Raw genomic sequence first — 26667 nt, 5'->3', positions numbered from 1 at the left:
GCCTCTATTCTCAAAAGGGTTCGGGGGAGAGGGGCGGAGGAAGATCATGTGCTCCAACACCAAACAATCAATCAACTGCGTATATGACAGGCTTGGAAAGACAAAACCACACATCAAGAATTTATTTTGAAAAGAACAGGCACGCAAACAAAGATTTCGAAACGCTGGGATCAGTTTCCTCTTCTCAGATTTTGGGGGTGAACTGAAATTTCGTTTTTCCTCGGCTTAACGGGAGGGGGGGATTGTCGCTGCTTTGTGCTGGGATGACCCAAATTTTTATTATTATATTATCATCATCACCACCATTATTAGAATTAGTTTCATTTCTATTCTGCCCCGTGCCAACGTTCTCTGGGCAGTTTAAGGCAATTTGAATGGGAATTTTGTGTGGGGGGAATAAATGCTTGATTCCAAATGTGGCGTTTTTACACACGGCCAAGCAGTGAGATGAGGAAAGCTGGGTCTCGAAGGGGAACCTGGCTGTGGTTTATTTGGGGGCAGGAAGCAGGGGCAGCTTGCCATCTTGCGGGGTTCTGTGGCCATCTGGTGCAAGATTCTGCCTCATCTTGCAGCCCCTTGGTTGTCCTCTCGACCGGAGAGCTGGGCACAGCATCCAGGCTGGCTGGAGGGATTCCCTTTGTCTTGCCATTGCATTTTGCTAGGATTTATCGCCGGATAGGACCTGAGAAGAGAGAAGGCTGAGTCAGCTGGATCCACACGTACCCCCTTGGATATAGCTTCTGCCCCGCTGCGGCTTGGACGAGCTGGAATCCCAGGTGTCTGTCTACAAGAGATGCTCAGCGGGGGCCGACTCCCATCCCTGGAGGTTTGGTGTGCACTGTAACTGGGCTTCAAACCACGCTAGCCGGCGGCGTGGGAACGGCTTCGGGCTCTGCCATTTGTCTCCTTTTATTTGGAGTTTACCTGAGCCAGGAATTCAGCTTTCAGAATTTCAGAATTAAGCGATGCAAAAGGCTTTAACAAAATCTTCAAGTCTGTTTCCCCACTTCCCAGCTAAGAAAACAGCTAAATAGTCACAGAAAAGGGTAAGGAGGCAGAACCCCTCTCGGCTCCCCTTTAAACCGAGTGCTGATCCAAGGCAGGGTTGGTCTAAATTCTCCTCGGTTCAGACATTCCACTTCCCTTTTCTCTTTTTAGAAACTAGCCCAGCCTTGCAAATGACCACATGAATCTAGTCCTCAACATTTTTCATTGTAGCACCCCATTCATTTTTTTTTATTTATTTATTTATTTATTTATTTATTTATTTATTTATTTATTTTATTTTATTTTATTAAAACATTTTAAATCACATTGAGAGAAAAAATTAACCTCTCTTCCAATGTACCCGATTTCTTGCTTGTTCCCCAGAGGCAAACAGGCGAGTGATCGCCTGGAGTGACTGAGCAGTTCGCCACAGATAACTAGTCCTGTTTACAAGCCCAAGCAAGCTACCCTTCTTCCTCCTCCCTCCAACCATTCAATGAGGAGAACACGGGAATCCTTACCTACCTGGTTCCGCGCTTTGTGTGACTTCTGCAGCGAGACACGCCACTGATCGTACATTTTAATGCTCAGGTTGGCGCATCCGTAGGAGCTGCCGTGTTTCCGCATCCACCCGAAGAACTGCTTGAGCTCTCGCCGCAGGGTATTGTTGTGTTCTCCAGTTTTCGGCTCACAGACACCCGGTGTTCGTCCTGGCAGGGGTGCAGGAGAGAGGAATAAAAAGTTACTGGTGCTCCCACAGATTCCATGAGATCTCCAATCAGCACGGCCAGACAATTTTGTATAGGAAATCGCACCGTCGGTTCCGTGTCTCCTGAACTAAGCTTGTAGCTATTCTGCTTCTGCTCATGGAAGTTTGTTTTTTCACTGAGCAAAAAATCTTGGCTGAGCAACCAGCAGGACTTGCTTCCAGCCAGGAATTGGTCAGGCTTGGTTGTCCTTGTGCATGTATCACATGGCAGTGAGTTCCACAAGTTAACTGGCATATCAGTCATCAGCCCAAATCCTTTATTGCCTTATTTGCAAAAAAGTTTGGGGGGCATCAAGGTCATTTACAGCATTTTACAACAATAAAACTTGAACGCATAGACTAGGTTTAGACAACACATTCAAAGCTTGAGTTTGGATTCTCATTAAAACATGGGTTCTTATGCTGTCCGAGTTAACAGCCATGCTTGTTAAAACTGCCATGTAATGGCGGTTACATTAACAAGCCAGTTTATTAACCATGATAATCCACACTCAAGGGCTGTGTTTATTGCTGAAATGTCTGAACCTAGCCATAATAACAACCCATGTGGAACAACCTACCGTTCATAGCCCCACAATACACCATGGTTTGGTCATGGTGCACAAACCATCATTTGCCAGACAACACAACAACCCATGGTTCAGCAACAACCTCAGCCCCCTCCTTCCATGGCAGCCCCTTCTGGCCCCCAAAAGCACAGCACAGAGGGGCAGGGAAATGTGCTGAGCTGTGGGGACACAGGATCCCCCAAAACCAGGCAGAGAGGCCCTCCTGGGAGCTGACTTTTGTGCTCGCAAGCCGTGTCCTTCTGGAGCAAGGCTGTAGAAACAAGGACCTTAAATAAGGGCAGGGTCCTACACATCTTGCGAGAAAGGCCCTCCAAGCACAGGCAGTGGGGACGATGTGAGCGAGGGCCCCGTTTCTGCCCACACGCACAGGCATCTTGTTCGGAAAGCAGAGCTAAGCAATATCATTCGGCACCCAATTTGATGCCTGTCCCAGTCAGGAAGAGGGCCCCGTGTTTGTCTTACGGGGTCTTTTTGAGGTGGGCTTTAAACCAGGGTGCCAGACAGGAGTGATTTCTTGCGGTCCGATCAGGGACACTCCTACGCCTGGCAGGTTGGAGGCATCTCTCAAGAAGCGCCTACGGTCTGGGACTGACTTTCACACAAATGACCTGCCAGCAGGTTTTCCTTTTTTAGTCAGAAATTCAGCATGCCTTTTCAATGTGTTGTGTCATTCGGGGGGGGGGGGGTTGTGGGAGTTTGTGGAGGGACCTTTGACATCCATCAATTGCTGTCCTGTGATTCTCTTCTATCCTTTTGGCGGTTTGGGTTACGTTTCAAATGGGCCAAGAGGTTTTCAAAAGTGCTGAATGACTGAGTGGCTTGCTGCAAGCTGCCCAGAACCTTTTGGAGATAAGCTGGAGAATAAAAGCTTAAAGTTGAAAAATCGAAATAATTATACGAACAAGCTCGGAAGCCCTTTTCCTCATTTTTGGGGTCAGAGGGGAAAAAATCTCATTCTTGCACTGTCTCTGACCATTTTGCAAGATTGCCTGCCTGCTTTCGTTTCCCAAAGCAGCTGGGCTTCCCACCAAGCCCGGTTCCTCCGTCAACAGGCAGGAATTAAGCATGCGTGCACCAAAAACTTGACTTTAAGTGAGTGGAGAGGGGACCAGGTCAGGTGTCCTAGAAGCAAACGTAAATGACATAATGTGTGAAGGCAGGCTCAGGAGGGGTGAGAGGCTGTTGCGGCGTTCAGGGCCAATTGCTCGTGGAGTTCCCAGCTGGGAAATAAGACCTCTCTCCAGCCTGGCTCCGGAACAAGAAATCCAGGTGCCAGGCATACAATAAGGTCAGGATCTCTCCAGAGGCGCTTGGTTTCCTTCCCTGAAGACGGCGCAAGTCTGCATTTGGCACGGAGTCGGTTTCTCCGGACGTCTGCTTGGATTTCTGACGGCGGCGGCGCAGCCCCACGCTGGAAGGTCGCCTGAGAAACCCGCCGGGAGGGGAGCCGCAAGCGCAGGCACCTGCGGAAGGAACCGGCCCTTCTTTTGGGGCCCTTCGGCACACCTCGCCGGCTCCTGGATGGAGGGGTTGGGACAACTCACCATTCCGAGGTGTGGAAGCGGCCGTCGGGTTGCTCCAGTCGCTCCAGACGCCGGCTTTCTTGGAACCGTAGATGCCAAAGGGGTTGCAGCGGACCTGGACAAAGTAAACCGTGCCAGGTCGCAGGCCGGCCAGGCGGCAAGAAGTTTGGTTGCCCATGTTGTCCACGACCTGTTGGAAGAAAGCAGATGACCTTTGGGTCTGGAAGGTGGGTTCAGCCTGGCAGGCTGGATCCATCGGAGCCAAAACAAAGATGAGGTGCCACACATGGTAATCCCACCGCTAGGCTTTCGGGGCACAACGGGGACGCTGTGCGTGGCTAGCTGTGTCGCATCCACTGACCTCAGGCCTGCGTCCTCCTACCCTGCAGAGGCCGAGCTTGCAAAATGAGCTTTCAGCACAGAAGGCCAGTCCTTCACGCTTTTAGCACGAGGCGCACGCCACCTTGCAAAGCAGGGTCCCCCAGCAGAAGTGAAAGTAGGGGGACCGCATCATGTGCTGTTTTCCCAGCTCTTGCATAACAGATGTTCTAAAAGGCTGAACTGGCTCTGCTAAAATGATGGGAGGTTTAAGTGAAAAGATGTAAGTAGTGTCTTTACCTTGGCTCCTCTAGTCAGTGGCCCCGAGGGCTTCTCCAGCAGGGAAAGCGGCCCCTGAGGTTCTGCACCCTTCCCCTGAATTTTGGGTGAGGGGAAGGCTGCTTCTCCCCCTTTATGTGCCACTCTGGACATGGTTTATGTTTTGCTTCCCCCACAGCAACCGACTCCAGGCCTGGGGTTTTTTCCCAGTCCAAAATAAGGAAGCAGCAGGAAAGGTTGGGGGGGAGGCAATGAGAAGGGAGGGAGGGAGGGAAGAGAAGAGGAAGATGACATGGAGTTGCAGAATGAATTCTTCACCACAGCAAACGCAGCTCACCTTCCACTCTGAGCTGTCCTCAACTCGGTATTGGATCTGGTATTTGGCCTGGAAGAGGAAGTCCTTGAGGGCCGGAGGTGCGCTCCAGCGGACGCTCAGCTGGTCCTCCAGGTCCCCAACGCGGCTCACGTGGACATCGGACGGTGGGTCGGTCGTGACTGCAGAGCAAAAGCGGTGGACGTGAGCATGTTTCGGAAAATGCCAACCAGGGGAGCCGTGAGGGAGCTGGGGTGAAAATGGGCCGCATCAGCCACCCCGAGCTTTCTTGGTGGATGTTTGGTGGCCAGAAAGGAAGGTTTTCCTGAGAGCTCACAGACCTCGTGCGCTGATGACATCGGTAGCCACAAAGCCAAATACACAGCCAGGATATTTGATGCTCGCCAAGCAAGGTGGCAACACGAGTCGCTGTGATCAAAGAGAATGGACTGGGTGGAACCGGTTGGGTCAAAAGCGTCTTTGTGTTGGAAGGCTGTGAGAGCTGGAGCCCAAACGCATGAGGAGCTTCTGCAACAGCAGAAAAAGTCACCTCGAACCCATGGCTGACGGCTTGTCCAAGAGAACAGGACTTCATGTGGGAAGAAGCGATCCTTTTCATAGAGGGTTGGAAGGGCCCATGAAGACAATGGGGTCGGACCCCCTGGATCATAGAATCGCTGAATAGGAAAGCGCAATGAAGGCCATTGGGTCCAACCGCCTGGATAATCTGATCATAGAAATACAGGATAGTGGGTTTGGAAGGGGCCATGGGGCTGTTGGGTCCAAACCCCTGGGTCACAGAATCATACAATATTAGAGATGGAAGGGGCCATGGGGCCATTGGGTTCCAATGCCCTGGATCATAAAACTGTAGAATCAGAGAACAGTACAATGGGAAGGGTCCATGAAGGTCACTAGGTCTGACCCCCTGGATCATATAATCGCAGAATAGGAGAGTTGGAAGGGGCCAAGAAGGTGATTGGGTCCAACTCCCTGGATTGTAGGATCATAGAATCAAAGAATCATAGAGTCAGAAGGGGCCATGAAGGCCATTGGGTCCAACCCCATGGATAATACGATCATAGAAACACAGGATAGTGGGTTTGGAAGGAGCCATGGGGCCATTGGGTTGCAATGCCTTGGGTCATAAAATTGCAGAATCATAGAATCGGAGAGCTGGAAGGGGCCCTGAAGGCCATCAAGTCCACCCCTCCGCTGTTGCAGGACACCAAGTTACACCATCCCACTCAGGTGGCTGCCCAGTTTCTTTCTGAATGTCTTTTGACATTCCACTTACACATTTCAAGAGAAGCACTATCATTTTGAGCTGCGCTTGGAAGCCTCCTGCCAGGCTGTGGGCAGAACAGGGACATGCTCCAGTTGGCAAGCATCCAGCGTTCAGGCTATAAGTGCCAGTCAACGCATAGCCAAACCGGTGCTTCTGGCACAAGGGGGAAGAGATCTGTGGCTGAGAGGGCACGCCTTGCTTTACAGAAGGATGTCAGATCTTTCAGAGGGGGAATCCTAAAGGTGGAGAAAAACGCCCAAGAAGGAATGGCCATTCTCATGGACCACAACTGCAACAGTTTGTTACAGCTTTTCTTTGTGCCCAGCTGGTTAAAGAACATCTCCAAACAAGACTCATATGGCAGAGATGAGGCAGGCAGTCTCCCCTGAGGGTGGCTGGCTTTTGCGGGGGGCGTGCGCCCGAAAGACCCGGTCTCTCCCTTGAAGCTGCAGACGCACCATTTGAACCGGATGGAGGCAAGGCGAGGACGGAGCGGGATTCCTGCAGGGGTGCAACACAATCCTCCTTGGAGGGTTCAGGTTGGGGTTAGGGTTGCCCCGTCAGGGTTCGTCGCCTGACACATGTGAATGCACCCAGGCCTGGCTGAATGAAAAGAGGGCAAACGAGTGGAGCGAGTGAACGAGAGGGGCAGCGGGCAGCCCCCTCTGTCTGGGCAGGGGCTTTGGTTGTCTTCTTGGCACTCTGTAATGCCAGGAGTCCAGGCCAGGGTTTGGCTCAGGGCTTCTGCCATAGACCTAACAAGAGTTTGGAAGTCTTGTCTTTGCCTTATACGGGAGAGGGCTCTCCACAGGCCCCCCCGCCCCCTCCCCTACACGGAGGGGCAGACCCCTCCATTTGCTGTCCCCTCTTGGCCAGCGTAGAGAGATTTGACTTTGGCGGGAGACCAGGCTGAAAGGGAAAGGGTAAAAAGGAACAGATGTGTGCAAAGGAACCTAAAAGCAGGTTGGGGGAGTGGGCAGGGGAGGAAAATACAGGAAAAATCTCCTAATTAGATTAAGCGCAATTCCACTGGATTTCCGGATTTCTTCCTCCCCTTTCGGATGCAACAGACCCCTGGCTCACCCCCCCCTCCCCCCCCCAGTCCCAAACCATTTCAGCTCATTTCCTGGCCAGGCCAAGGAGTCAATGGGGTACTCCTGTGATGTCACACCATGGAGCTGTGACCTCATAGCCCAACAATTCCAGAGGACAATAACAGCACTATTCATGTGTCTTCCAGAAAATGCAGAGAAGGTAAAGGGGAACTTTACCTTAATCTCTGGGATGCCTACACCCCCGCTGCATTTTTTTGGAAAGGAAAGGAAAAAAACCTTTTCCTAGAGATGGTTAAGAAATTGGCCTTGTTGAGATTTTAATGCTTATGCACCACTCCTTCTGCCAAGAAGGGGGTTGCCATGTGTTGGAAGGCGGAGAGAAGACACCAAAGAAGAACATGTGCGTATTAGTGGAACACACACAATGCGTGTGTTCGAAGCATGTGTGCAGGAAATGGCATTGGATCCATGGAAAGTACTGGGGGGGAAATAGGTCTTTTTTGAAAAATGCAAACAGAAATCTGCACAGTGTGAGTGTGTGGGAGAAGCACCCAAAATACATGAGTCACACAGATTCTGTAAGAAAAGCTCGCAACCTTAGGCAGGAACAGGACGAGATGAGCTTCAGTCGGAAAACCCTACAGTCTCAGCGAGAGCAAAATCAACAGATTGGTCTGTCCCCGTTGCAGAGAAGGAGAAAAACGCCACGTCTGTTCCGTGGCATGTGGAAAACCCAAAGGAAGCCTGCTGCTTCCTGGCTGGTGCATCCACAGAGGAGCGCTCAAGGAGCCTCTCCATTCAGGGGCAGTCTATCTCTTGGGCACAGATTCTGGGAGTGGACAGCTGCCGTGGGCATCGCTACCTCAGTTCTGCCGTGTGTGCGAAGCGAGGCAGAAAGTGGAGTTTTGACAGAGGACGTGGGTTCTCCACTCGTGGTGTTGTGATCCGCAGAGGTTCCCTTGGGCTTCTCCGGATGGGCTAGCAAGGAAGGGGGTGGGAGGGAATGATTCTTACCGACATCAACGATATCAAGCATGACCCGCTCCGATACAGCCCACCCGAGCCGATTGAAGGCTTCCACCCAGATCTCATAGGGTGTGAAAAGCGCCAAGTCCTTGGGAATGTGGCAAGAATATGGGCCAGCCGTGTGGTATTCCTGGCAAGCATTGTCACGGCCGTACCACCTAGGAAGAGATTTCGTCGTTATTACATCGCGTTACATTTCTGCACCGCCTGCTGCAGCCGGGCGGGAACATCCTTTAAGTCCCCCACCCAGATTTCAACCAGTCCCGATCCTACGTAGCTTTCATGATTATGCAGGATCAGGCGCTCCAGGCTGTATGGAAGCTCATCATCATCATCAAACTATCTATCCCATCCTTCTGTGCAAGCGCTCAGGACGGCTTACATAGCATAAAATAGTATAATAGTATAAAATACAAAAATAAAACCACAATTATTAAAAACAACTGAACATTATGAACTCAAGAAAAGGAAGGAAAAAATAGAAAATACAACTGTGAGAACCGAGAAAGAAATCTTAACTAAAACCCTTGATTATTCAAATGTTGGTTGAATAGAAAGGTCTTTACCTGGTGCTGGAAGGAGTATAATGCCAGCGCCAGGTGGACCTCTCTGGGGAGTGCATTCCATCATCATCATCATCATTATTACTACTATTATTCTATACTGTCCATCCATTGTACACTTCCCTACCTCAGTTTGTACTTAAGTGTATAGTTTGTGTGGAGGTACGTCTCTCCTTCTGTGCCAGGTGTCCACCTACAGGTGAGATCTTTCAGGTTCTTGGACCAACACGAGATGTTGGTTGGTTTTTCTGGTTTCACTGGAGGATGGAAACATGTGTCAGTAATCGGAGTGTGGAATTAGCAGGGAAACACAGCCTCCCCTCCACGCACTGAGAAACGAGAGCTGATCTGGTCTGGAAACGAAATAGCAACACGCCTCCAACTTCAGCCACACTATGATGTTCAAAGCTTGCCCTGTAGTTTTCCTTTGGGTAGTAACAATCGGGTCAGTGGACATAGGGGAAACTTTGGCCGTTCCCATCCAAAGTTTCCAAGTTTCTAGCAGTCTCACCGAGGGGATCTTAAAAATAGCCCGTGATAAACATCTTATGAATATTGATTCAGACAACCATGATTTCGCAAAGCGGTGCCAAAAGAGCTTTCATCTCTTGAAAAAGAGCTCTCGTCATTGGGTAGGGTGTGTTTGTGTGGAGGGGGATTTTCTGGTAAAACCTTCCCAAGACACTTTTTAAAAAATTGGCTAAAGGTCTTGGAGCCCCTGAGATGAAAAGGCAGAGATGCGATCATGAAAAGACGATGCATAAATAGTTTATGTTAGCACGGAAAGGACGCCAGCAGAAAAATATTCACGCTAGGTTGGTGAGACGAGAGGTGTTTACAAAGGTGGTTCAGTCGGGCCTGTCTAACCTCCGTGATCTCAGTATAACTTTTCACAGCAACAGTCACCCCCACCCCTGAAAGACCCCACCCCCTGCTGCTACACTCCCTAAATCAAGAGCAAGCGACCTTTCTGACATTTTGAAAAAAGTGTCCCAGGAGCCATCAGAAACTGGCATCGTGGTGTGGCCAGCTGCAAATTTGGGGAGCGTAAACCCCCAGATTGTCCCTTTCCTTGTCCCTCCCTTTCGATTCTCTGCTTGCCTTTTCTCTTTCCCACTTGCCTGGGCTCCTTAGCTTTGTTTGTCCTTTGGAGCAGAGCTTGGGGTCAGATAAATGGAGGGACCACCCAAGCCCCATCTGTGGAAGCACAAGACTTGCGAGCCGAGTCTCCGTTTGTGATGAATATCCATGGCACCGAACCTATTGGCTCCTGGACATGGTGCTGCTAATGAGTCTGTTTTGCATGTGTTTTACTACTTTGAACAAATTCTTTTGCTCATCACATGCTCTCCACAGCCTCTGCCCCCAAGTCGACCCAGAAATTCAATCAAATGCTCTTCCAAGTCTTGGCTATTTTAGAATGGGGATAGAGCAGGGGTCCTCAACCTACGGCCCGCGGGCAGGATCCGGCCCGCCATGCCCATTTATCTGGCCCGCCTCAGAGGTTTTGGACTCGCTTGGAGCAACGATCTCCGAGCGAGTCCAAAAGCTCTGAGCCAGCACAGGTGTACTCAGTTGAGAGAGGTCTGCGATTGCGCCCGTCTTCCCTGCTGGGGGGGTGGGTGGGTGGGCTGCGACCGTGATCACGCTCATGCAGGGAAGACGGGCGCGATCACGGTCATGCTATAGTCCGGCCCCTCGACAGCCTGAGGGACAGTGAACTGGCCCCCTGTTTAAAAAGCTCGAGGACCCCGGGATAGAGGAAAGGAAATATACAAAAGCAATCTGTGTTTGAGGAAACAGCGGACGTGGAAAGGAGGCCTCCAAGTAGGCCAGACTTGGTCTTCCAGCCTGAGGTTTAGCAGCCCTGCCCTGTACCAACAGCAAACTCTTCCAGTGCTGGTCCTGAGGCTAAGCCTAACTTCCACCCATGTGCAAAAGGACTGGCGTTTTCAGAAGGACACAAGTCCTTCTTTGCCGCCATGCCAACTGCAAACCACGCAGCCCATGGAAGACCAGACATGCCCCGAGGAAGTAGCAGCGGGGACAGAAAACTACCGGAGGGCTTTGAGGAAGGGTCTGACAGGCAGACCCAAACCAGGAGTGTTCATGAGCAACCGCGTGTGGCCATTTCCCCTTGTGGGAGGAGAGAAAAGCGGAGAGGAACGAGATGCAGGGAACCGCTCAGCAGACGTACGTCCTACAAAGAGACATGAGCCAGCCAAGATGACGCCGCCGTCTTTGCTATGGCAGAGCAAGTTGTCCCCCGATTGCTGCTGGGATCCATTCAGGTTTGAGAGGGTCACGCTCAGAGTGGTGGCCCCGACAACCTTGTAGGTCTCCCCTGGGAGCCGCCGGCCATTCAGGGTCCAGTAGAGATCCTCGGCTCTCAGGTTCGATTCGGTGCTGACCGAACAGTTGGCCGTGAGTGACGAGCCAATCAGCAGGGTGGGGTCTTGGGGGCTTATGGTGGCCGGGTCTGCAGAAGAAGGGAAGAAGAGAAGAGAAGGTCAGTCTCTTCCTTTGTGGAGCAGCTACATCCCCCAGACCATCTCTGGTCTGGCCACGAGGGGTGAAGTCTCTTGCAGCCGGAGGGCCGGACTCTGTGCCACAGAAGCTGCCATTGGCTGTGACCTGGTGGTGGGTCAGGCCAGAAGGAAAAGCGACCTGGTTCAAACTATCCATCATACAAGGTGTGCTTTGCCTAACGCTCTTCCTGCCTTTCGTTAGAATGGGGCAAGATGCACCAAAGCTGAGCCAGCAGCAAATGCGAAAGGGGGAGCTGCCGATGGGAGACCCCAGGGGGCCAGCATGGGACCCAGTCAAGCTGATTCGTGTCTGCATTCCCAAGACTTGATGCACTGGGAGCTTGCTCCTTCTAGAAGAGCACGGACCGGAACATGCAACCTTGGGATTGTTGTGGGACTCCCAGCTCCCAGCAGCCGAGCCGGCATGGCCAAGCACCAGGAACAATGGGAATACTTGCCGGGAAACATCTAGAAGGGCAAAGTGTGCCACAGAATTTGAAAAATCATAAGAAGCCAATGTTTATCCTATGTTTTGGACTTAGGGCAACAAAAAGGAGCTTGTTTTTTTAAGGGAGCTGAGTGATGCAAGTATTGCAGAGGGGACAGAAGCCTGCAGTTGCAGATAGGATGAGAGTTCTGAAATGAAGAATAAGACATGCAAAATGTTGTACTGTTAATGTTAGGGGTGTGCCATAGTTTGGGTGAACCCAGGCATAAAAATGTTTTAATAAATAAATAAATAAATAAATAAACTGACAGCGGCCCATTGTCTCAAGGATGGTGCAGAAACTGTTTGGGAGAGATCCATGGTGCTGAACCTATTTGGAGCCTAGGGTCCTATTTGGAGCCTAGGGCACCCTGGATGACTCTTGAACAGTTCAGACCAAAATCCTGAATCATGTTTGTTGCAAAAACCCCCTAAAAGCAAAGTGCTGCCTCTCAGGATCACAGAAACAGAGAAACAGAGCAAGTCAGAAGGGGCCATCTAGTCTGACCTCCAGCACCAGCCGGCTCCGCTCACGACATGCCCACCATGTGCATGTCCAGAAATGTCTTTTTGCCAGGATCCTGACCATCCCTTGCAGCCCTAGATGATGGCGAGAGATGTAAGGGGAGCCCCATGGATGTGAATGGTTCCACCCCACCAACAGGGAAATCTGACTCCCATCTCATGCGCTGGAGCCACACGCAAATACCCCACAGCAAGAAACCAAGGTTTCCACGGTGGGTCCCCCACCCCCCCGCACACACACACACTGCAAGGTAGACAGGAAAACCCGGAGAAATTAATTAGCTGAGTCTTTGACCCAAGGGGTTGGTAACGAAGGGCAGAAGCGAGGAGGATGCAGCAGGAGTGGTCCGGATGCTTGCTGAGCTACTGCCGTTATGAAAAGAAGGGTGCTCACAGCCAAGACTTGCTCGCTCAGGTTCGTCACTAGAAGTGGTGCCATGCCAGGCTCAGGCACGTGCTGGGGGTCTGGAGCTTGGCAAGACCCCCTGAATGTGCCCCTTTTCTTCCCCACTGCAACCTGCTTGTTCATGCCCTCCACTGGCTGTTGGGCCATCAATGGCTGTGATGGTGAGGAAGAGGAGGAGCAAGGCAGCTGGGGTCCGTGACGGGGAGAAGTTTGCCCTGTGGAGGCAGGGGGCTTGTGGAAGGCATCTGGGCTAAGAATTTCTGCCAGGAGGAACCAGCACAGATTCAAGCCACGTTTCCCCCTGGCCAGCAGATCGTTCTCCTTTTGGAAGCATCCATAGGTTGCCCATTAGAACCCAAGGAAGAGAGAAATGAGAAAGAAGACCACCAGACAGCGCCTGGCAGAAAAGGCGCTGCCGGCTGTCCCACCTTCCCCCTTGCTGAGACGTTTTGTTTTTCAAGAGTCGTTGTTGTCTCCGAATTTGGATCTGCACCAGGGGTGTTGAACTCATGCCAGCCCAAGGGCCGGATTCCCTCTGCGGCCATGTTCCAGTGGTGGGTGCCACCAGGGCAGGGCCAGAATTCGCAAACGGTCTGCATGTTTACAGCTCTTCCTGCCCGTAGCCAAGTCTTCGGGGAGTCCTTTCAGCCTCTTAGTATGGTGGGGAAGAACCACCCCAAACCTTGGAAGGCAACCGAGGCATCGTGGGTGAGAAGAGCAGCTGCGACTTGGGAGAAAGCCTGCGGCCACCTTGGCACTTCTACTGGGCCAGAGTGGGAGGCCAGAACCTCCGGGCTGAGCTTCTGTGCCCTGATCGAGTGCTATGCATTTGGCTGTGTGCATTTTAGGCCCTTTCATGCTCTCGTTTGTCATCTGTATCAGCAACACACTCGTGGCTCCGTTGTGGTTTCTTCCAAGACAGCCTAAGAGCGTCTCTCTCTCTCTCCCTCCCTCAGCCTCTCTCTCTCCTTTGAGTAAACCCCATGGCCTTTGCAGCATTAATTGGTCCTCTGGTGGGAAGGGAGGGAGAACAAAACCTAGCACATCTGGTACCATTCAGCCAAAGGCCAACCAAATATTAAGGTTAGCGGTTACCAACTCTTTGGTCTGCTGGGACAACAGAGGGCCTGGGGTCCAAGATTAATTCTGCACAGCAATCCCTCAGCTCATCAAGGGACCAGAGAATCGGTGCGCGTTGGTTGCTCACCCCATCTATTTCTTATTTTAGAGCTGATCTGGCCAGTTCTGCCGCATCTCATCAGAACAGCACTTTGCTGAGGTTGGAGAAATGCAGCTCTTTAGTAACGGGAAACAAAGACGAGAGAGGGAGGGTTGGGGTTTGGGGGAGGCAAAATTGTCGCTGCTTTAACCTCTTCTTGAGCAGGTTGGGAAGGGTTCAAAATGCTCGATTTCGCTTTCCCCTAAAGCGGCTCTTGAAAATTCAACAGCTCCCTTCCTGGGACGGTCTCCATAATGCTTGGCATCGTGATGTTTTTCCTCGGAGCCGACCACTGGGGCAACCGTTCCAGTGCCATGACAGTCGGGGTCATTTTCTGTGAAGCACTGCAGCAGCAGAAATGCATATTCACAATATTGGAATGAATATTTATGGTACATGATATTTATATATCACAAATCTGCTTGTGATATGTAGATGTGCATATTGTGGGTGCCGGCAGCACAACCAATACGAGTCCCTCTTTTTGTTTAGTGTTGCTTTTTTAATATTTATGGTAGTGGTTAGTTTAGGCCCCAGTGAGCATGTCTGGCTGGACAAAATACGGTATGTCATGAAGTTGAGACCGTGGCACCTGATGAATCCACCAACCACCTGCCCAGATACTCTTATGCCAATGTCCAAGTCTTTCCTCCGACTGCCAACTCTCCTATATTTTTATTTACTTATTTTATACTGATAATTTTAATTTTATATTTGTAACTCAATGTATTTTTTGTATTTTTGCATTTAATGGTAATTTATTATGTTCTATTGTATTTCAATGTATTTTATTGTGTTGTAAGCCGCCCCGAGGTTTCGGCAAGGGGCGGCATAGAAATGTTATAATAATAACAACAACAACAACAACAACTCCAAAGAGGCTCAGCTGGTGGCAAAAAGGAGAAGAGCCTTTTCGGTGACGGCACCCTTCTTGTGGAACAACCTCCCCAGCACAGCTCACGTGGTGCCACTTTCACTGTCCTTTCAGCACCAGGTTCAGGCTGCCTCTATAAACCAAAGCCTTTAAAAGCATTAAGTTGCACAGTGCCGCTCGACTTTATTTTTTTAACAGGTCTGGTGGTATAAACCGGTCCTAGTGCTTGACGTTGCTCTAATCTGGTGTTCACATTTGGTTTTCGATTTCTGCAGTGTGATTGTACAGTGTTTTGGTTGCTCTTTGATAAAATACAATAAAATATATTTTATTGTATTTTATGAAGGGTTGTAAATGACAGAGAGCTCAAGCTGTTGCAAGGAACAGAAATAAAACGCATGAGCCTGTGCAGCACCTTGCAGCCTATTTCCTGGGCCCAAGCAGAGTGCTCCGTGTCCCTTCCCTTCAGCAGGACAGCTCTCCTTAGCCCACAAGGGAGGCATCCGCAAAGCCAAGCTCTGCAGAGACGAGGGCTTCCCAAGGGACTGCTGGCTCCTCCATCGCCCTTCTGAACCCCACCCCTGGAGCAAATCGGGGCATCGTGCAAGCAGTTGTGGTTCACACCCTTGGCAGACCGGAGAGGCAAATTGCTTTTTGAGGAATAGGCCTTTCCTTCTGCACTCCACTCACCCCAGTGCGCGCTTTGTGGGCACAGACCCAAACATGTGTTTTAAAAGCGAAAGGTGTGACATTTTCAAATTGGAACGGAAAAGCAGGGGGAGTGGGAGGAGGGGAAAGAGGGCGAGAGGCCGGCATGTGGAGCACGGAGTCCCGTCCTGTATTTCTGCAGGAGGGTGTTATTGCTTTTTCCTTTTCAGGAAAGTGAGGGGACAAAACCTTTTACTGATCAGGTGTTAAGTAATGGTGGAAACTGAAACCACATTTCCGAGGTGTCGGAAACATTTCTTCTTTTCCTTTGAAACGGCTGGGCTTTATTGCACTTCTTTTCATTACTGGTGCTTTAAACAGCTGGCGTTGCGAAGGGAGACAGTGGCTGCTAAGGGAACCCGATCAAAAGTAATTGAAAGGGCCAGCTCAGACCCCTCCCCAGATCAGCATCAGGAGACAGCAGGCCAGGAGGGGGATGTGGAAACAGACAAATTGGTTTGACCTTGATGAAAGATAGAAAGGGAGGAAGCAACTGAGTGCTGTGCTCTTTCATTTTTTTCACGTGCAGAGAGCTGCTAGGGTCCTAAATTCGGAGTCTTAAAGTGAGTAGATTGGCGAAAGCACCGCCTGCCCTGTGTTCTGCAATTTTGTGTGATGGGCTTTCACACCCTTTTAGCTGGGGCATCTCACGGGCTGGTGGGCTGCCTTGGACCCTGGGCTCCCACCCCCACGGACCCCTTTCCCCCCCTGCAAGCCAACCTCGTGAAGTAGCCAGTGTGGCCCTTTGTGAGTCCCCTGGAGGGAGGTTGGCTAATTCCCGGCTCCGAGGTTGGCCAGCCATCTCCAGCGGTGGAGCTGGGGATCCACAGATTCCCATGGCCCCTCAGAGTCTGTCTAGGGGACATGGGATTGTGTTCTGGATGCATTTGGCTGATGATGGTTCCCAAGTTTATTACGATTGTCGGCCAACCGGAGTGCCATTTTGCTTGACACAGTCATGAGGCATCAATCAAAGAAGGACAGGCAGAAATTCTCTAACCTAAACAAGTCTCAGCTGGGTAGACTAGAATAGGATCAGCACAGGAGCTCCATGAAGGCATCGTGCTGGGGCCGGGGAGAAACCAGAAGCATGTCAGCAGAGCTGGCCACTCGCTGAAAGAGCAGAACGTGCAACTGGAAAGCGCAAAAACTGGAAAGGGAAGAGCCGCCCCCCTCCCAGTAAAACCCCACTGCAGTTCGCCAGTCAGAGGTGTTGCCCACGTGTGGGGCAGCCAGGATGCAGACAGGTGCCACATCGCCCGCCGGCCCCCCACGGGGAGGGACCCAAGCCCCTCACACCACTGGCAACGGCTATTGGACAGCTCAGTCCATGCAAAGGGGAGGAAGGCAAAGACTCTTGCACCGGGGCTGCCGGGGACATGGGTCCAAGAGCTGCCCAGAGAGGGGACGGTGCTTTTGCTGAGCTGCCAAAGGGATGAGCCCCCAGAGGGAGCACTTGTGGAGACATGGACGGGTTGCCAAGGGAGGAGGTAAGGGGCCCTGGGGTTTGGTGCTGAGCTGTACCCTGCGCTGTGGCGGGGCGTCATAGGAATGTCATCCACAGCAATGGAAGAAGGTCTTTTATCCTCTCAAAGCTGGAGATGGGACCCCATCCGAAGTGGGCCGGATCCGGGGCCTACCTCAGGCAGGATTTGGGACCTGGGCTTTGCCAGGTTCATGATCTGAAGTTGGACTGGAATGATTCTGCATTCCTGAACTGCAGCAACTCCGCTTCAAGGAGAGAAAAGACTTCCTTGGTTTTGTAATGCCACAAGAAAAAGCAAAATAGAGCAAACACCCTTGTCTTTTGATTTTTTATTTTGGCATTGGGATGGGTGAGCTTCACACTAAGCCGGAGAAAGCAGAGACGGTGGTGAAGAATCGTTGCTGCTGGTTTTAGTTGGAATAGATCAGATTCCGAACATTCAGCTTTTATTTCTTGATTTCCTTCTCAAGAGTGAGGAAGTCATTGTTAAAGCGTGTTTGTGTGTTTCGGAAGCTGCCTGAGACACTGCAGATGTGGCGGATGAGAAGTTTTCTAGATTAATGGTGCTCCGAAAGGGGTGACCACCAAGTCTCTCAGCGTTCCTAGTCATAATAAGCATATATTTAACTCCCGTGTTTATTTAAAATGGAAACGTACCCTAATCCCCAGACAGTTGCAGTTCTGTAAAACATTATGGGCATCCCTCCTGACTTGAGCTATCATTATGCTGGGGTCATCCTTCAAAAAGCCAAAGGGGAAAGTGGCCAGAGTCAACAGTGCCTTTTGTGGGGTCGAGAAGGAGCAATGGAAAGAATGAACATTGCCCATGGCTTCCAGGGGGACGAACGGGCTGTTTGTACAAGGTTTTTTAATTTAAATGTTCCATGCGTCGAGTGCTTTCTTGCTGGACGCATTTATGGAGTGATGCCCGGTGCAGGCAGAATAGAGGGAGGCCGAGTGTCCCATTCTGCAGAGGACTGTGCCATGTTTGGAAGTTGCAAGTCAGGGCTTTGTATGCAGGTTATCCTCTGTTGGAAAGACACTGTTAAGGTGCGGCCCATGGAGGGCCAGAACCCCAAATCTTTCATTTGGACTCTGAATCGCTGGAAGGCCGTCTGCTCCCTTGTCCTGCTGTCTGGGGCCCCTGCCAGAAAGGCCCTGAAGAGACCCTGCTCTGCCGGATCCCCCTGGGTTAGCTGGTGTTCGCCCCGCAGGGTCTTCCACACCCCCCAGGCTTTCTGCCTGCGTTTCCCCCCAGCGCCTCCTCCCCCCGCCATGCGTCCCTTTGGGGAGTCCCCCTAAAGAGACACAGAGAGAGACTTTAGGGCACAGATGTTTGTCTTGTGGGGGCCTAGTCCAGATGGGCACAAGAGTTCTCATGTGTCACTGTCCCCACCTGGATAGCAGGTTGCACTGAGAAACGGGTTACAAAGCCTGCCCTGCCCGACTCCTCTCCAAAGTCCCTTTCCTGGACGTGGCAAAGCAGTAGCTCTTCCCACATTGGGAAATGAAGATCGTATTGCAGATTCCTGCCTCCAAGGTTGGAAGACAAGGGCCTTCTCGGCGGTGGCACCCAGACTATGGAACATGCTCCCCAGAGAGGTCCACCTGGCTCCAACCCTCTGCTCTTTTCAGCACCAGGTAAAGACCTTTTCATTTAAGCTTCATTTTAACAACTAAAACTATTTTAATAATATTGCTAATTTGTTTGCAGTTGCATTTTTATTTGTTTTTTTATTTTTATTAATTAAGAGAGGATATATTGTGGAATGTTTTTATGTTATTTATATGGTTATGTATCTTGGAATTTTATTTGTGTAAGCCGTCCTGAGGGTCTTGCAAAGGACGGCATACAAATGGCTTAAATAAACAAATAGATAAAACTTTCTCCAATCTCAGTACAGGAACCTGAAATATCGGATGGTCTCCTAGATGCTATCTTAGGGACCTTAGGATCTCTGTCTTATATATTTATTCATTCTTTATACTTATATGCTGCCTTTCCACCAAAAAGAAAGAAAGAAAGAAAGAAAGAAAGGAAGGAAGGAAGGAAGGAAGGAAGGAAGGAAGGAAGGAAGGAAGGAAGGAAGGAAGATAGATAGATCCTGGATGGTTATGCTTATTATTTCAAAGGATGAGTCAACCCTATAGCTAAAACTCTCAGGGCTGAAATTAGACAATAAAAGTAGAAACCACACAAGGAATGGTATGAAAGAAAAGTTGTAGCTCACTGTAAAAACCAAAACTGTAATGGAAATGTAACACAAGAACAAAACAAAAATTAAAACACACTCAAAATTAAAGTGAGGGAAGCAAACAGTTCGCAGTCCATAAAAAGCACCTGCAATTCTAGCCATTGTTCCTGCTGTTGTATCTTCAGGTGGAATTTAGCATATGTGAGTGCTAAATTTTGTCCTTTCTGTCCTTTTACCTGTGCATAAATACTCATAAATGAACAGATGGCTCTGTGCACTTGAACACAGGCAGACATCCCTCCCACTTCAATCTTGAATCTGATAACTCAAAAACATATAGAATGCAGTGGGCTTATTCTAGCATGGCTACACATGTTAGATTTGAACGCCGGGGTCTTTGCGTCGCCAGGAAAATAAGTTACTGGGGTCTCCCCCATAGAATTCAGCCGGTGGAAAAGCACTGCACTGGGGACCTGGGAGAACTGAATCTGGTCACCCCTCAACCACGGAGCTTTGCTGGTTATTTTGAGCCAAGCTGAACTGAACCTTCCTCGCAGGGTTGTTTTGAGGAAGGCAGGAGAAACTTGTGAGCTGCCTTACAAGGGGGAGAAAAGCAGTATCATAATAACAATTTGCCCTGACCATGGCACCCTGATCGCCTGGCTTTTCTTGAGGACTGGCCACTTGCCTAAAGTATTTGATTGGACTGGATGATCCTTCAAATAATGGAGCTCCACAGATTTGCTCTTGCTTTCCCCACTTTCCATCCACTGAAGCATTGCACCAATGGTCTAGACTGGGGGAGTTCTGACAACAGACTCATAAGCTCCCCCCTCCCCAAAGCCAGGCTGAGTTTCCCCCCTCTTGCATTCTGCAAGAGACCCCTGGGGTTGGAGCGTAAGCCGGGTGCCTTGATTTCACTGGGGAGGGGGCCAAGTTAGTTAATTGGGGTCTCTTGACCCCAGCACATAGAAGGAAGTCCACCAAACTCGCCCAGGTGCTCTGCCGGAACCTGTCTTGGCAACTCCATGGAATGAAGCGACGGGGACTGCTGGTGTCTTGGCTTCCTGTCCACCGACAGATTGCAAGGTCTCTGGGACGCAGGAACCTGATCCTGGAGGAAACTCGTTTCGCATGTAGCAACTAGATGTTAAATGAGCATCCGCTGGGATCAGGTTTCTGTAATTGCTTCCTGCAGAGCTGCACCTCTGGCCCAAGACGGGTGCATGAGGCGTTGCCCACCTTGATTTGGATAATGGCAGCGGGCCGGGCTGCTGAAGGCCGGATGGGGTTTAGGGTGCCCAACTGGCCACCCTAAAGACAGTTCTCCATCCAGTGCAGGGTGGGGTCCTTTTCCCTGGGCACATGCTTGGTCTAAGTGGATGTTCGAAAAAGAAATCTTTCCCCACCCCTTTGGACTGCAGTTGCCTTTTCCCCACCATATGCAAATTTAAGATTTTAGGCCCCTAACTGACAACCAAGAACTCCCGATGATTAGCCGACATACTGTTCCTTGAATCAGGGTTAGGTCAAACTATGGTTGAACTATGGGTTGCTGAAACACAGGTTATCATGTGGTCCGAACCCAGCCAAGATAACAAACCATGGTGAAGTTCCCCCAGTTCACAAACAAACAGATGCAGCTTCTCTTCACAGCTGCTCCTGGTTAACCAGTCATGGCTTGTTAGCACGGTTGGGGTCAAGCTATTTCAGCACAAGCCACGCTCAAGCCATATTCAACCTGGGGTTGTGGGTTCTCACAGTGCCTCAGCCCAGGGCACTGTTTTGACTACCTAACCCTTGTCTGCCCTGGCATTGGGAAACAGAGGGGAGAATAGAAATAACCGCAAACTGTAGCCTTTGCCCATTTTGCAGGAAGCACCCCAACCCCAGAAAAAGTGGGGGAACACATGTAGAAAGTGACGCCAAGTCTGTTCAGTGAAGAGCAGCTTAAAAATCTCAGTGTTCAAGTTTCTAGCCCATAAGCTGTCAAATGATGCTTGAAAACTGCAGCCTCAGGAGCCAGAGGGGCCATTAACTTAGCTTTCCCAAGCTCTGGGAAGATGGGGCTTCAGTATCCTAGCTACCCAACTCTCACATGACTGGGAAAACAAACAAACATGAAAGCTGCAAATGCTGACCATGGAGTTGTTCCCATTCCATGTGCAAAGCTGACTGGATGGGCCGTGTTTCCGTCTTCAGCACTGGCAGCCTTCCTTCCATGTGCCTCCGATGCACGCGAGGTTAGGGGCCCATGACACACCAGGGTCTCCTCCCGTACCCGGCCACGCTCCCCGTATGTGCCGTCTACAGCAGCTGCTTCACTCTGCCTCATGGGAGGGCCAGTCCTGAGGTCTAGTGGAGCTTTTCTCCCAGGCAAAGGCAGGACACCCTGGCCAAGCTGGCCTCAGGGGCTTCCCTGCCTAGCAGGCTGCCCTGCACCAGCCTCACAGCCCTCTGGTGGGCTCCACTTAGGGAAATGGACAGCCAGGTGGCCTCTGTACTCTGCACTCCTCTGCTGAGCACCGGACTGAGCACCAAAGCCCCTCCTTGCTGCCCTCCAATTGCATCAGCGGCGCAAGGCCAAATGCAGCGGCGGAACCTGTAGTAACAAGGTGCTCCAAAAAGCAGGAATTTGGGGAAGACTTCCAGCAGCTGACCTGATTGTGTGAGAAGCAGAAGCAAAGGGAAACCATTTTCAATGCCATGATGAAAATTAATTGAAGATGGAGACAAGTCTGGGGACCAGCACAGAAAAGGCCCTGCCCATTTTTGTCCACTGAATCGCAACCAGTGCGACTTTTTTCAAGCTGGCTGGAGCACCCCGGAAATTCCAGGACTTTTTTTCGCCCAAGCGTGCCTTGGATTGCACCCTCCATGTTAAAGGGTGGAGAGAGACTGGAGTTTGCTTAGGGGAACTCCGGTCTCTCTCTACCCTTCAACATGGAAATAATGACTGGACTACCTTACAGGGTTGTTGGAAGGACTGCGAAAACACACAGAGCTCTTTGAACACCTGCCTTCTTTGCCTACATTCCTTCCTGTGTGTAGAGGTTAAGAGAGCCATCTTCAAAACCATTCCGGATGTTTCTGATTGCAATTCCCATCATCCCCACCAGTATGCTCCTGAGAGGAAGGGCCAGATCATAACGCAATGAAGAAAAAGCTGCAGTTTTGCTTGTGCTTGTGCTTAACAGTGAACTAGCAAAGTTCTTCACATTTTTTTGTCGTCCTGCATGTTACTCTCCAAATACGGTGCTTCTCCTGATGCGTGGAAGGAAAAGCAGGGAAAGACATATTTGCTCGGGAACTGGGAATCTAAGAGGTCTCCTTTGATCCCCCTTTTCCGGTGACACACGGGTGGTTTTGTGCACCAGTTCTAGGGCAGGACGGAGCACACGTACCATCTTAGCATTACATCTCTCTCCAGATCCACATGGTAAAGCGCAAAGGAATCGTTCCCGGGACAATGTGCTAAGCTTAAGCTTGTCCAGCCAACCACCAGTTTTTCTTGGCCTGGTCATGCATCATGCACTCTCACAAAAAAACCCCAAAAAACACACACCTCCTTGGACAAATTTCTCACCCTGAAGAGGAAGTGTATACTTCCTGTTCTTGGAGAAGACTGGCCGTGTGTGTTTGTGTGTTTGTGTGCAAGAAGGGAAGTTAGACGCTGATCTCTAACCATCACCTCTAGTCTTTGGGGAATCCATGAAATTTGCTCCAGGAACGAAAGCCTAATTTTGTGTTTACAACACTCAGGGGCTGCGGGGGGGGGGGAGGCATGCGAAAGCTCACTCACTTCTATGGGTGGAAACGCTCTGTGCATACAGCCCAACTCTCTTCCCGCAAGATGCTGTTCGGAGGAGCACACACAAAAGGAAGGAAAGAAATTTTAAACTTCGAGCTCGGCTCTCCTTCTGGCACTGCCTGAAGAAGGCCCTTTTAAAAAGTCCTTGTGTTTCCATGTTCCCCAACAACAAATGTTCACATCCATATCCATTCTTTTTCCAAAATGTCCTCATAAAAGTGTAACAAGCAAAGGCTGGGGGGGGGGGTAAAGCAGTCACTTTTTCTCCTCCAGACAAGCTCACCCCAACACATCCACCATGAGTCAATGAAATTAAGGAAGACCAGAGTTTTTCCTCATTCATATATACATATGAATGCATATACAATTTCTCATTCTCCCAAAGACAAAAGCATAAGCATATCATTGTTCTCAGCATGCAGGGAAAAAATCCACAATTTCTACGGCTCCCTCATGTACATCTCACTGCTGGATCATCCAAGTGTGTGTTCTTTGTCTTCACTGCTGTAAATTGTAGCCTCCTGGAGGGCAGAGACCTGTCCTTTTCTACTACTGTGGAACAGGATCTGAGCTGCTGTATAAAGCAACATGTCTTTTTCTCTTTTTCTTTTTTCATTTGTAGAAAAGAGCGGCTGGGGCAAAATTTGATTGTCCGTTGCAGCAAAGGAGAATCAAAGCCCTCTTTTGCAGTTCATAGGCAGTATATAAAATGGGCTTAAGATTGTCTTCTATGGAGTAAGACGATTGAATGTCTGTGCTTGTAATATCGGGTGGATTGTCTGTCATCCTCTCCTTATGGATTCTTTGCTATTTTGGGAAGTGTATGGAAGTTTATCTCCTGCCCTCTGTGGAATAAGTTTCTGTGTAGTCCTTTATCCAGATGAGCCCATGTAATGGATTCTCCACTGCAGTTTTTGTTTTTCAATTAGAACATTGTAAATCTACTTTTGGGCCCAAAAGCTGCACTGAGGTTATTCCTAAACTAATTTTTTAAAATGCACTTAAATTATCTATTGCCCTCTAGAGGGGAAGATTTCTCTTACCCGTTTATCCAGAAGAGTTTGGATCCTATTTTTTAAAATAGGGCTTTTTATATTTAAAACTCTATTCTTTGCACCAAAGATCTACATGGCTGATAACAGAGGAACGTTAAAAAAACACACACATTTTCAAACATTGTTAAGATATCATAGAACAAATCTGAGTGAAACGTAGTTGGTTTCCTGTTGCTTTTATCCAGAAATATGGCTACTGAATTCCCAGCATGGAAGATGACAGGTTTATTGCTCCCTCTTTAAGTGGGGTTTGAAATGTTGGGATGGTTGGTGGGTTTGGCGGTGCCTACGGTAGGGGGATGTATCAGCTGCCTTCTTCCATGGGGATTAGTGGTGTGGATTTGCCCCTTATGGGGCAGAGAAATTAATGCAAGTTTATAATGGGCCAAGATTCAATGCAGATTTCTCGTAATGAGTTGTGGGGCAGTCCTGGATTTTTGGGGAATGTCATTTTCTGCTATTGTCTCCTGTTGGAGTTAGATTAATCTCCTCTGGGACAGCAAAAGGAAAGGTTAATTATCCTAATTATATTCTATGGCAGGCCCCCCACACACACACACACACACACACATACAATATTTGAGGAGGAGAGCAATAATAGATGTGGAAGGATTTTGAGGCATACAGAGGCTTTGGGTAGATTCGGGGGGCTGTTAGTGCTCGTGGAAGACATCAAATTTGGGGAGAGAGAGGGCGGAGGTAGATAAATTCGCACCAAAACTATCTGGAAAGGAATGGGGTGGCTGAAACTCTGTGGATTTCTGGTCAAAGAAAGAGGCTTCCCACATTTAACCCATACTCTCTCCAAGAATCTGTGGATTCCAGCTTTTCTGGGCAAAGTACAGTAAGGTGGGATTTGGGGTTAGAAGCCACTAACCCCCTTCATTACCTGTGCACACACACACACCCAAAAAACCCAAAGAAGGGAAAGGAAAATTTATTCCAGACATAATGGGCAATACTTATTTGAAAAATGAAACAGCCTCAATTTGGGGAGGAAAATTTGGTGTCCCTTCTACTGCCTTCTTTGCAGGGTATGGATTATGGATTATGCTGCTGTTGTTATTTATTAGGGATATAATTAGTTTTCTCCTCCCAAGGAACAGGGGAAGACTAGCTTTTAGGGGGGAAATATGTACCCCACATCTTTTTGGGGCTTTGTCTGTCTTTTGTGTTTTGCTTTGCCTGTTCTAGATGTCTGATCTGATCCTTTTGGGATGTCAGCTTTCTCCTTCCCTTCTGCCTTTCCCAAGAATAAATAAATTCTTTGTTCTTTCCAAACTAACAGCACTTCCCCCCTCCAAATCCCCACATATAAACATTGCAATTTTAAAAAGGGTCCATCGTTTTCTTTTCACAAGGAAATTTCTTAGAAAGGGACATGAATGGGAGCTGTGGGGGGGGGGGCGAGTTATTCGGTTCTCTCCACCACTCCAGCCAGGTATTTCTGTTTGTGGTGCTTGCCTACACTTTCCATCCTACAGCACAGAGATTTTGTTTTATTTACGGGGGATCTGCATGCCCGCTTTCTCCCCCCAGCCAAAAAAAAACCAACTACAGGACATAAACTTCGTCCAGACATGAACTAGAAGGCACGTAGCAAAGTTTGTCTGCAGCAGCGAAACTCTGAAAGGTGTGAAATTTCTTTGGGGAGGAGATGAAAGGTAAATTCAGGGGCTGAAGGAGACCTCCCCCCCCCCAAAAAAAAACACATTTTAAACATGCAGCTTTCCCCAGCTCCTTTGGGGTATTTTTGGCAGTTGTAATTCTTCTTTCCCCCAAGCAATGGACACCCCAATATGCTTCAAATTGCCGTGGGACTTTCCAAAACCATCCCACTCAACCCACGCACTCACACACATACACACACACACGCTACGCCCAATTATTTGCGGGGGGGGGGCACCAGATTTGGGTGTGGAGGGATTAAGTTAATCCCTAGAGGCATTTTAAGGGGGAAAAGGGGGCGATAAACTACTCAAAGAATTAGAATTTTATTTTATTTCACTTTTTGCAGGATTGAGGTGCGGTTTTGTTGCGGGGGGAAGCACCACTGTTTGAATAGAAGGGGGGATCTTTTCTTCCTCTCTCTCCTGTTGGTGGATTTTTGATTGTCCTGAATTTACAGACTTTTGGCTGGGCAAAGCAAAGAAGGTTCTTCCTGGTTTCCTTTGCTCTTTAGAAACATTTATTATTATCATTCTTATTATTATTATTATTATTTCTATGTTCCAGACTTAGATTTTTTGCCTCCCTCGTCCAAGCAGTATCCTAACAAAAAAAATTAAATTTAAAATAACTGTACAGACATGGGCACGCGATGCATTTTAGACAGACCTGCCCATTTTTGCCTTTTCTTTGTTTATAAAATGAGGAAGAAGCTTTAAAATCCATCAGGGCTCGACCCCTGCCCACCCCCCACCTCAGCTGCCCTCCTGCGGCTGGTTCCTTCCCCCCATTTCTCAATCCCCCCCCGCCTTTTCTCACTATCTTTTCCTATCACAGCCTGGTTATGCGCCCCCCCATCTGCTCACCACATTTCTCCTCTCCTTAAAAATAAAAATTAATAGGGAGACATCGCTGATTGGAGATGCCAAAAAAAGTTCTACTCACACATCAAAGAATCCACCCGGAGGGTTGACAGCCAGAGACAAAACGCCTTCACCATCCTACGAAACATTGT

General features: G+C 49.5%; 1 protein-coding gene across 1 annotated transcript; it reads right to left on the bottom strand.

Annotated features, from left to right (window-relative positions):
* Window positions 1–95: 95 nt before the first annotated feature.
* CRLF1 (cytokine receptor like factor 1) lies at window positions 96–26667 on the bottom strand. The gene is made up of 8 exons (XM_044456007.1): window positions 26598–26667; window positions 10888–11169; window positions 8818–8947; window positions 8116–8285; window positions 4783–4940; window positions 3870–4038; window positions 1513–1697; window positions 96–682 (listed from the first exon to the last, which is right to left on the bottom strand). The coding sequence occupies exons 1-8, from the start codon at window positions 26662–26664 to the stop codon at window positions 659–661; spliced, it is 1185 nt and encodes a 394-aa protein (XP_044311942.1). The 5' UTR covers window positions 26665–26667; the 3' UTR covers window positions 96–658.

Source organism: Varanus komodoensis, unplaced genomic scaffold (assembly GCF_004798865.1).
Source record: "Varanus komodoensis strain SLA01 unplaced genomic scaffold, ASM479886v1 scaffold80, whole genome shotgun sequence".
In the NCBI taxonomy this organism is placed as follows: domain Eukaryota; kingdom Metazoa; phylum Chordata; class Lepidosauria; order Squamata; family Varanidae; genus Varanus; species Varanus komodoensis.
This window is presented reverse-complemented; position numbering and strand designations above follow the sequence as displayed.

Excerpts from the sequence above, each read along its gene's own strand:
- CRLF1 (XM_044456007.1), bottom strand. The coding sequence starts at position 26,664 with ATGTTTCGTAGGATGGTGAAGGCGTTTTGTCTCTGGCTGTCAACCCTC. Across the intron at positions 11,170-26,597 it reads CCGGGTGGATTCTTTGATGT|ACCCGGCCACCATAAGCCCC; the intron begins GTGAGTAGAACT and ends CTTCTTCTGCAG. Across the intron at positions 8,948-10,887 it reads CTCATGTCTCTTTGTAGGAC|TGAAACCAGAAAAACCAACC; the intron begins GTACGTCTGCTG and ends TCCATCCTCCAG.